At 43.2% G+C, this 12,118-nt stretch overlaps 1 protein-coding gene across 7 annotated transcripts in view; it reads right to left on the bottom strand.

Annotated features, from left to right (window-relative positions):
- The window catches only part of CAMKK2 (calcium/calmodulin dependent protein kinase kinase 2), a 130,496-nt gene that overhangs the window by 48,199 nt on the left and 70,179 nt on the right, over positions 1-12,118 (bottom strand). For all 7 annotated transcript variants that reach the window (XM_068245148.1, XM_068245139.1, XM_068245159.1 and 4 more), the window contains one exon: positions 10,084-10,217. In XM_068245148.1, the coding sequence (XP_068101249.1) occupies positions 10,084-10,217 (134 nt within the window). The remainder of the gene's footprint in view (positions 1-10,083; positions 10,218-12,118) is intronic.

Raw genomic sequence — 12,118 nt, 5'->3', positions numbered from 1 at the left:
TGCTGATGACTATGGCTCATAGATGGTGTACTGTGCGGGTTTCATGTTTGATAAAGGAATCAAGATCAGGACATATCACATATCCGCTACAGAATGACAATGCCAACACATTTTTGTGTGAATCATAGTATGGGAGGTGTCACCATTCAAACACACTGACATGAGCTCAAAGTGTTCTAGTAGTTTGATGTTATTGTTTTGTGCGATGTTAGCAATGCTGCAGTCAAGTAAGCAGGCAGGCTAAGAATGTAATGTATCTGGCTGCTTTTCATAATGTGAGCCCTGGCTGACACATACTCAGCTGTGGTGAATATAATGCAAGTGCTGTGAGCAGAGTGTTTATATATTGAATTATCCTTGGCCAAAGAATGCTTGGATTTAAACAGTACAGAACAGCTCACAAATACCAGACCTTGCAATAAGCATTCAGGACACAGAGAACTGGTCCCAGCAGGAAAGCCAGCTAGTATGAGCTCTGGCTGAATTACAATTTACTTATTCTAAAATGTGTAATTTATACCAGCTAAAAGTTTTTACCGTAAATGAAAAATACAAAACAAGTCCCAATAACAACAAAAAAGCTTGAAGCCTTGAAATGACAAACAAAGTTACAGCACAAGGTATCCACTATTCCCCATATTGGATTCTGCTGCTTATTTGTCTGTCTGCATTGAAGCTGCCATCCTAATTGTGATGTTAGCACTATGCACAGCAGCTCGGAAAATCCTGAGAATTTGCGGTCTGTAAAGTGAACTCACTTGGTTACAAAGAGTCTTGTATGAGAAAAGAGAAAAAACACAAGGACACCGGGAGCCCAATATGGTGTAGTATGTCAGGATGATATGGAAATACAGTAATGATACATTGAGGCATACCTCCCAACTTTTTGAAATGAAAATGAGGGACACTTAAGTGACACCCCTGACACATCCCTAATCGCACCGCTGGCACAACCCTAGTCACACATACCATAAAGATTTCATAAGAAAAAAATGTTTTACAATTCAAACCACACTGGTCCTTTCTATCCTGGTTAATTTTCCTTCATACTAACACTTGAAATAAGAAATATATAAATTTAAAGGACGGGGGATCAATGAAACACATTTTTCTGTATAACAATACTGTACATATATTTACACAGATTTGTACATCAGTCCTGAAAAAGGGACAAAATGAGGGAGAAAGAAGGACAGAAGGCCTGGATTCCCAAAGAGGGACTGTCCCTCCAAAAGAAGGACAGTTGGGAGCTAGGATGAGGTACTCACAAGTCTGGGTTTCTATCCAGCAACCACCGAATAAGCATGTGGAGAAAGATTGTCTACACTCGGCCTTTCAGGATTACCAATGTCACGGCTCCACAAAAAGAGTTTATGATGTAGTCATAAACTAGACTCCAAACCAGGGTAAGGGAAAACAGCACAAGGGTGCAGGAGGCGCCCAAACGCAAATCACTGATGATTGAATGGTGTATGAAGATGAATCTGGCGCTCCAGGCTTCATTTGAGGATTAGTGGGCACATCCCTGACCTGATGAAGCGGCATTAAGCCGTGAAATGCGTCGTCTACGCTGCCAATATACAATGTATGTTTCTTAATTATGATAATTTATCATCATTAAGGTTGGCTGACACCCAGCTTATACCATTCAATCATCAGCGATTTACTTTTGGGCGCCTCCTACACCCTTGTGCTCTTGTCACTTGGTTGCATGAAGCACTCTAGTTTTTGTTTTATTTTTTTAATCAGGCTTTGGTTTGTGGAAACAACATTGGATTTAGGAATGTTAATCCAGTCATCTGTACCTGAAAAGTTTTTCCAAGTGATAATGATCATTTAAACCTTCCCAAGCTGTTTTCCTAGTTTGACTCCCATCAAGGTACCAAGAAATTCAGAAGGGCAGTTCAAATGTTAAGTTGGCCATATACTTACATATTTCCACCCAATGTTCCAAAATGATTGGTTACTTTCTGAAAATAATAGATTCAGAAGGAAACAATTGCTATCACACACAGCACATCAGTTTCCAATAGATTTCTGAAGGGAACTACAGAGAAGAGCTGCACTGGTCAATGTAGTGCAAAGCTATAGGCCATAGATTTGCCAGTGCTTGTTTTAAATTTTCCATCCTGTCCAAACAATACTTTCGATCGATTTTTGCAAAAAATCAATCCTAAAAAAATTGATCTAACATTTTGGGGAATTAACTTCTAGTAGATAAATCGAATTTTCAAGGAAACAAATGGGTATCATTCGACTGACCACTTCAGAGACCACAGAACGGACAGGTTCTGAACTGGAACAAAGTGGTTACTGTAGACACAGCTGGTGATGGTACAACAAGTCTTCTTAAAGAAAAAAGACTGGAGCAAAAAAACTACTACTCAAAAGACCTAAACTCAGAATGTCCTCTCTGCTCTAAAAAATAAGCAACAGCATAGTATTCTGTAAAGAAAAACATTTGTTACAACTTATAGAACTCGAACACAGATCCAGAAGTGTAATACAGTTCATGGTATGTATATAGAGTGGGGTGTAGTACCGGATTAGCTAGGCCTATCTTTAACATTGAGTCTCAAGCAACCAGAAAGCACATCAGCTGATACCTGTCAGTGCCGGTTAACCGAGGCTATTGTACAACTATGGTCAAATGTGAGCTCCATATGATAAAAAAGGTCTTACAAAGGCTGAGAAATACTGATTTGAAGATAATAATCATATGCAACTTAATAGGCAATAGAGCCTGACAGCGGCATGTCACGCGACTCACACAGACCAATCTGTATTGTATAGCGGGATTCCGCAGGTTGAAAAGCTAGCTAGAAGGTTAGAATAAACACATCATTTGTGTCTGTGAGAAGAACCAAATGAGGAGGAGTATTTTATGGCCTCAATATAATTCATAATGTTCAGGGACACTTGGGAATACACAGCTCTCTTTTAAAACCAGGCTAATCAGGCTTCACTTATTCAGACTTTGCATAGAGCTCATCCAGTTTGCACGTTTCCAAGGGAACCAGCGCAGAATCTTCTGTAGTAGTCTCAAAAGCATCCATAATTAACCCCAAATGTTCTGCAGTGCTGCAGGGGCCAAATCTACACAGCAAACCCCGCAATGGAGACAGACAGGAAACAGTAACAAGTGTAAAAGTTACATAATGATACCATTCCATTACGGGTGTCAATGTTAAGCTGTATTTTAATTTTTGAAGACCACCTTTAAAGTGAATCCTACTGAATTGCAGGCACCTAGTGAGGTCTGCTACCTGTTTTGGCCTCCAAACCAGATTCTGTATACCCTGGAAGCCCCCAGGTCAAGTTCTAAGCCAAACTCCATCAGTAAGATATACCGTATGTACAGTTTCTCAAAGTTTTTCAATTTCTGCTTCCTTCCTCTGCACAAGATAATTAGAACAAACCTGAGAAATAAAACTCTCAAATCCTTTTTTTGTTAATAAATTCCTTTGGGGACCTCAGTAGTACTTTCCAATTCTCCAGACTACCAGTGGAAGAGGCTTGATGACAAAAAACAAGACAAAAAACAAACTGCTATGGGAACTGAGGACACAGCAAACTCTTGCCTTGGAGTGCTGGGTCCCCAGTTCTATTCCCAGCCCATCTGCACAGTGTTTATATGTTCTCCCTGTGTCTGTGTGGGTTTCCTCCGGGCACCCCGATTTCCTCACATATCTCTAAAACATACAGATACATTTATTGTCCACCCCCTAAATTGGCCCTAGACTATGATGGAAATAGGACTATGGTAGGGATTACACTGTGAGCCCCTCTAAGCGACAGCTGTTAACAGGACTATATTCTCTCTGTAAAGCTCTGTAGAAGATGTCAGTGCTATATAAATACACAATAATAATAATTCCCTCTCCCTTTTCCCATTAGAGGAGCCCATAATCCTAGGAAATAAAACTCAAGTAAAGCCTAGAGTGCTTTCCATGCGTGAGCCTAGAGTGGTTTCCCTGTGTGAGCCTACAGTACTTTCCTTGCGTGAGCCTACAGTGCTTTCCTTGCGTGAGCCTACAGTGCTTTCCTTGCGTGAGCCTACAGTGCTTTCCCTGCGTGAGCCTACAATGCTTTCCTTGCGTGAGCCTACAGTGCTTTCCTTGCGTAAGCCTACAGTGCTTTCCTTGCGTGAGTCTACAGTGCTTTCCCTGCGTGAGCCTACAGTGCTTTCCCTGTGTGAGCCTACAGTGCTTTCCTTATGTGAGCCTACAGTGCTTTCCTTATGTGAGCCTAGACTGCTTTCCTTATGTGAGACTGAGTGTTTTGACTGATGTTCAGAGTGCTTACACATGACTCAAACCCAGGCATTACAAAAGATGATTAGATTACCGTATAGATGTTCATAAACAAATATTAAAGGAACTATTGAGAATCAAAGGCTATTGGATTTTAGCTTGCCCAAACTGACAGCTGCTCGGTTCTAGAGTTGGGCCGAACGGTTCGCCTGCGAACGGTTCCATGCGAACTTCCGTGGTTCGCGTTCGCGTCCCGCAGGCGAACCTTTGCGGAAGTTCGGTTCGCCCCATAATGCACCATGGAGGGTCAACTTTGACCCTCTACATCACAGTCAGCAGGCACAGTGTAGCCAATGCACACTCTCTCTCATAGGGAAAGATTAGTTAGGCTTAGCTTGTCCCTGGCTGCATACCTGTTCTGTGAACCCACCACTGCATACCTGTTCTGTGAACCCACCACTGCATACCTGTTCTGTGAACCCACCACTGCATACCTGTACTGTAAACCCACCACTGCATACCTGTACTGTAAACCCACCACTGCATACCTGTTCAGTGAACCCACCACTGCATACCTGTTCTGTGAACCCACCACTGCATACCTGTTCTGTGAACCCACCACTGCACACCTGTTCTGTGAACCCACCACTGCACACCTGTTCTGTGAACCCACCACTGCATACCTGTTCTGTGAACCCACCACTGCATACCTGTTCTGTGAACCCACCACTGCATACCTGTTCTGTGAACCCACCACTGCATACCTGTTCTGTGAACCCACCACTGCATACCTGTTCTGTGAACCCACCACTGCATACCTGTTCTGTGAACCCACCACTGCATACCTGTTCTGTGAACCCACCACTGCATACCTGTTCTGTGAACCCACCACTGCATACCTGTACTGTGAACTCACCACTGCATACCTGTACTGTGAACCCACCACTGCATACCTGTTCTGTGAACCCACCACTGCATACCTGTACTGTGAACCCACCACTGCATACCTGTTCTGTGAACCCACCACTGCATACCTGTACTGTGAACCCACCACTGCATACCTGTTCTGTGAACCCACCACTGCACACCTGTTCTGTGAACCGACCACTGCATACCTGTTCTGTGAACCCGCCACTGCATACCTGTTCTGTGAACCCACCACTGCATACCTGTTCTGTGAACCCACCACTGCATACCTGTTCTGTGAACCCACCACTGCATACCTGTACTGTGAACTCACCACTGCATACCTGTACTGTGAACCCACCACTGCATACCTGTTCTGTGAACCCACCACTGCATACCTGTACTGTGAACCCACCACTGCATACCTGTTCTGTGAACCCACCACTGCATACCTGTACTGTGAACCCACCACTGCATACCTGTTCAGTGAACCCGCCACTGCATACCTGTACTGTTCAGTGAACCCGCCACTGCATACCTGTTCTGTTCAGTGAACCCGCCACTGCATACCTGTTCTGTTCAGTGAACCCGCCACTGCATACCTGTTCTGTTCAGTGAACCCGCCACTGCATACCTGTTCTGTTCAGTGAACCCGCCACTGCATACCTGTTCTGTTCAGTGAACCCGCCACTGCATACCTGTTCTGTTCAGTGAACCCGCCACTGCATACCTGTTCTGTTCAGTGAACCCGCCACTGCATACCTGTTCTGTTCAGTGAACCCGCCACTGCATACCTGTTCTGTTCAGTGAACAGTTTGGTGTGTCAGTGTGAAGCAGTACCTTAATTACACTACCTGATTGATGCATACACATGCAAGATGTTTTAAAGCACTTTAGGCCTGTCATTTAGCATTCAATATGATTTCTGCCCTTAAAACGCTGCTTTGCGTCAAATCCAGATTTTTCCCGGGGACTTTTGGCGTGTATCCCACTCCGCCATGCCCCCCTCCAGGTGTTAGACCCCTTAAAACATCTTTTCCATCACTTTTGTGGCCAGCATAAATTTTTTTTTTCAAAGTTCGCATCCCCATTGAAGTCTATTGCGGTTCGTGAACTTTAACGCGAATCGAACCTTCCGCGGAAGTTCGCGAACCCGGTTCGCGAACCTAAAATCGGAGGTTCGGCCCAACTCTACTCGGTTCTATTCTAGAACTGGATTTACATTCTGAATAGCTAAATGGCAAAGTTGAGCCTCAGCATCCAATGCGGATTTAGTCATTGGACTCAGTCATGGTTGGAGGCGAAGGTAGAAAAAGTCAAGGGCCTGTGCATATAGCAGCACACTTAGGATTTTGAAGCTCACTGAGATCAAAGGGAAACCCAGGTGAGAGTGATTTAGGGGGCTGACACATTTATTTCCTTTTAAAAATGCAAGTTTCCTGGCTGTCCTCCCGATTGTGTGTCTCTAATACTTTTAGCCATAGACCCTGAACAAGCATGCAGATCAGGTGCTCTGGACTTAAGTCTGACTGGATTAGCTGCATGCTTGTTTCAGGACTGTGACTCTGACACTACTGATGCCAGAAGATCAACAGGACTCTCAGGCAACTGGTATTGTTTAAAATGAAAAAAATAATGGCAGCCTCGATATTCCTCTCACCGCGGGTTCACTTTATATAGGAATTTGAAGAGTTATTTGTGACCTGATAAATTTGCATTAAGGAATACAGAAAGGAGATCCATATCTCTGTAAGAATAAGAACACAATCTAAATGAACAGGGCCAGTCCAACCAGAAGTAATACCAATGTAATGTGCTGATTAAGATGAATGAACCTCTGACTCTTTATATCTGCTTGGGCCTTCACTGGCAAGATCTTCCAATGAATGATAAGATACCAGGCCTGTCTCCTCCACCATGTACAGGCAACAGCGGCAGCTCAGCAGATGGTGAATCTGTTTCAGGCTGAAATCGGTTCACAATCTGTTTGCAATAAAGGCAGCCATACGATCCCTCTCTGATCAGATTCGATCAGAGAGGGATCTATCTGTTGGTCGAATCTGATGGCAAATCCACCAGTGTATGGCTACCTTTACTCTTTTTGATGCAATATCAGAGAAGTCATTATTAATCAGTGAGAATCTCTATTACTGGGCATGATACACTGAGAAGGCACAGAGTTTTCACTGCCACAATCTGATTAAACTGGCAATTCAGCTCCCAGGCACAGGTTGTATGGGCATTGTGTACAAAGATCAGTAGTGGCAATGTAAAATGTATTTCTACTTTTAGAAGTTTACAGCAGCCGGTTACAAGGAAACCTGATGGCTGATTGGTTGCTGTGGGTTACTGCATACCATTTGCTTTGTTACATAAACAAAACCTTCAAATGTCTACAAATTTCTGATGCAGCATCAGGAATCCATAACTACATTGTCAGCCGTTAGCCGGGTGCCAGCACCCTGACATTTCCTAAGTTCCTTCGCTAATGGTTAACTCCCTTTGCCCCAAGGAAGCTTCAAAGCAGGTCTTCTAATTTCTTCTAATAGACAAGAAAATATGGTTTTATAGCTGTTGTGTCAGATCTTGCCTGTAGCAAAGCATACATAATTAACCCCATAAGCCCTCTAGCACTGCAGGGAAACAAGCTAAAGCTTTCAATTATGTCTGCTACACTAGATCTCTCCTTCAATGCAAATAGACTAATACTATTTAAATGCAAAACAGATTCATTATTATAAAGACATGTACATTTCTGCGGCTGGCAACAGACATGTGGGAAATAGGCTGCAGGTCATGATCCTGCTCCCATCCCCTCACTTACCTGTTGGCACCAGAACCCATGCTTGCGTAGTTATGGCAGCTGCTGCATATGGAGGTAACCAAATCAGGAAAAAAAGGGTGCAGGAGCTCTTATGAGAAAAATGGCGCCGTCATAAGCGCCTATTAAGAACGGAAGTTTGGGCGCACTGCAGCGCCCGCTATCGGGCACCACCCAGGCACTGAAATGTACCTTTTTTGCTGCAAATCAATGCTTTTGTAATGGCCTCGATATGCAGTAAAGAAGGTACATTTTGGCGCCCGGAGGCGTACAATTCGTGTCAAAAAAGCTAGGTTTAGACAAGGGGGGTTAGACATGGGGGAGGGTCTTAGGGTTAGACACCACCAGGGGCTGTCTTAGGCACCACTGGGTGGGGACACACCGGGGGGTGTAGGGTTAGAAAAAGGGTTCTGTGTGAGAGATGAATTGGATTTAGCCATAGCAAAATATCAGTAAACATTACCAATGCTTTACTATCCGAATCCAGCAGTAGAATATCGCTAAATAAATCGATATTCTACTAGTGGCAATCGCAAGTGCCTTTTTTTCCCCGGTGCCTTTTTTTCCTAGGTGCTTTTTTTATTGAGGATTATACAGCAGACATCTGTTAGGTTACTCCAAAGCATTAACATTTTTATATCCATACTGTGTGATACTTTATTGCTGATATATTCATTTTACTGATTAGTACACTGTTAATGGTTATAGTTTTTATGGTGTTTTTGTTTTGCACTGGCATTTGTTTATGGATTTTTGGAACACAAAAAAACAGCACTTGCACTCTTTCTACAAACAACCCGGGTCCTATTGTGAGAGTTGTTGATTGAACTCTGCATGGTATAGATCAGCCTTTCTCAACCTTTGTACCATGAAGGAACCCTTCAATTCACTTTTGGATCCCATGGAATTCCTGCATTGGCGGAGGGATTTTATAATAGATGTGGTCTTTAAAAGTGGGTGTAGCTAAACCCATTTTATTATTGTAACAGCCTCTACTGTATTCTGTACATGTCTCCCATAGCAGAATGTGCTATAAATTACTTTTCTTGTATATTGCTGTCCCTTAGAGTAGGTAGTAGAAATCTGACAGAACTGACAGTTTTTGGACTAGCCCATCTCCTCATGGGGGATTTAAAGTATCTTCTTTATTTTCAAAGGCACTAAGTGAACGGCAGTTACTCAGTCCAAATGCCATAATACTGTGCAAACAGGTAGAGCTGGCGGCCTGCATCTTTATATAGATCCTTTCCAGGGAGTGCCGAATTTTACAATTTTCGAGATAGTGGTTCTTTAAGCACAACTGCAACAAACCTGTGATGGCATTTTAATACATGTGATGTGCATGAAATTTGACTATTCATAGTGTATTTAAGTTTACTTGAGTTTGCTTTTGAAATGGCAATATTTATGTGAACCCCACCTCCTGCTGACATCATTATATGCCTGCAAGATCTCCAGCCAATGTTCTACACATGTTTTAAGTACTACAAGTTTTAGGTTGCATACCAATTAAAGTATTATACCAGTTATTTGAAATACCCTGCACCATCAACCTTCTTTTCTTTAGTCATTTTGGTACCAACCAGAGGTATTTGGGAACCTCTGCTGTGTTGATAGCAGCGGGTAAAATAATATCGCCCTATTGGGCCCCTCCCAAGCACCCTCCATCGATTCTTGTTGTTTTACACATAACTTTATCTGTCACTGAATCAGCGTTTCCAAAAGCATTCCCTCACTTCCCACCAGTACTACATGTTTGAAAGCTAAACTCACCCATTCACAAGTTCAGAAATTACTGTCTCTAGAATGAGGATAAACGAGATGTGTAAACATTCACAAAGCATCTATTGCTGGTGGGACAGGTTTAGCAAAAACAGATCTAAAAGCAGACCAGCAAGGTATGAAGTTCTATAGTAATATTAAACATGACCTCTGTTACCACATCAGGCTCCAAAGACGTTCTGACTTCGGACTGACTTTTCTGTCAGAAAGACCATTGCTTGTAAATACAATACAATACAATAACATTGTAAAGACCAGTACTTGCTGGAACATGGCTGATTCTATAGAATCTCACAACAACTAAGCTGTATACGCAGTTACCTCAACTAGCTTCACAACATTGGGATGGTCTAGCTTCTTCAGAATAGCTATTTCCTGATAAACCCTCTCAATCGGACCTTTGGCCTGAGAACCTCCATCGGTGGCTACTTTAGCGCCTCTGGGAGGTGGACGACCTGTAGAGAGGAAAAGACACAGGTAGAGATTAAGGGTATATTCACAAAACTGATATAGAATTGCTGTGTGCAGGCAGCGCATGGTCATTTTACCACCACTTACTAGTAATGTGGCGCATGTGCAAACCACATTATGTATACTAAGCACGTTGCTGGTATAATGCATGTTGTCATATTTGAGTAAAGATCAGTAAAACTGCAATGTACATCTGCACTGCAATTTTACTGCTCCTTCATGAATATACCCCCAAAATGTTCTAAGAAACATGCAATAAAATCCAGGCAACAATTTAAATAATTCTGAATTCCCTCTATTAATATGTATATGAAATCTAGCATTCCATGGTTTCCATGTACCAGAAAATCTATTGGGCCTTGGAAAAAAAAAAAAAAAACGTAAGCATTAAGCAGTAGCTGGACAGGGGTGTCAAACTCAAATACAAAGTGGGCCGAAATTGAACTCTGGGACCGAATCGCAGGCCAACCTCAATGCCTAGTGGCCACCTCTGTTCCCTGGTGTTTAGTGGTCAACCTCCCTCCCCTATACAGTTCCTGGTGTTTAGTGGTCCTCTCTACTTCCCCTAAATAGATTCCTGGTGTCAAGTGGCCGTGGCCCCCTCCTTCCCCTATACAGTTCCCTGGTGTGTCCCCCCCCCCTGCCTCTATAAGTTCTCCTGTATCTAAGTGCTTTCAACCTACCTATATGGCTTCGCAGGTGATCCAGGGCTTACCCTCCAATATAGCTTATCTGGTGACCTAAATTTATGTAGCCACGTTTTAGAAATTATTGTTAAAAGTTTTGTTTTAGAGTGATTATAGTTTTTTCTTTAAGAGCCTGATAGTGTGGGTTAATGTTTCAAGTCATGTAATAAGCACAAAAACAATCCAAAAGCAAGTGTGCTTTATGAGATGTGCAGAGTAACCTGATGCCATTGTAATTACAGACAACACCCACTCACAGAACACATTATAAACTACAGTATATAGCCACAGAAAACATACTGCAATCTAGGAGGGCTCTAATTATACACTTCCAGCTCACTTAAATAAAGGCTGTACACAACTTAATCCAAGGTTTACAACCTAACTACACATGACCCAGCACATGCTCAAATTCCACAACCCTCAAACCTAAACTTATTGAACTGTGCAAGGCTGTTAATGAGCTTGTCACACAGGAACTACAGCTTTAGGGTGCATTGGCGCCACATTCTGCATGTGAACTGCCCATACAAGGCATAGTTGGCAATCTTGGCGGGCAACACTCCTCCTATGGCACTAGCGATGCCGTGCAGTAGCCAGGCGAGTGCACATGAGCAGTAAGCCAGAGCTACTTGTGAATGAGCAGCTCTGAACTAATGCGCATGCATGGCTGCACTCATCACAGAAAAGGAGCGCGGCCCCAATGTGCAGAAGGTACGAGCTCAGCAGTGGAAGGGCAGGAGATCAGAATCAGTTTATTCGCCGAGTACACTGTAGACGTACCCGGAATTGGTTGTGGTACACATGGCAAAGGCAGGAGAGCGTGAGACATTTAAGACATTCAATAGTTTCAAGAGACAGAGCATTCAGTAATTAACCTCCTTGCCGGTTATCCCGAGCTCAGCTCGGGGTAACCTGCGCAGGAGGATTTCTCAGGCCCCGCTGGGCCGATTTGCATAATTTTTTTTCCTACACGCAGCTAGCACTTTGCTAGCTGTGTGTAGTACGCGATCGCCGCCACTCGCCGCCGATTCGCCGAGACTAGTCCCATCTGCTCATGGGGGATTTTCAGTAATAAATGTATTCCTTATAAAAACACTCCCTGGAAAGGATCTATACAAATATGTCCTTCCCTGTTCACTTGCACACTATTTTGGCAGTTGGACTGAGAAACTGCAGGTCAGTAAGTGCTTTCGTAA

This window comes from Hyperolius riggenbachi, chromosome 1 (genome assembly GCF_040937935.1).
Source record: "Hyperolius riggenbachi isolate aHypRig1 chromosome 1, aHypRig1.pri, whole genome shotgun sequence".
Lineage (NCBI taxonomy): Eukaryota > Metazoa > Chordata > Amphibia > Anura > Hyperoliidae > Hyperolius > Hyperolius riggenbachi.
Note: the sequence above shows the minus strand (reverse complement) of the source record. Positions and strands in the feature narration are given on the sequence as shown.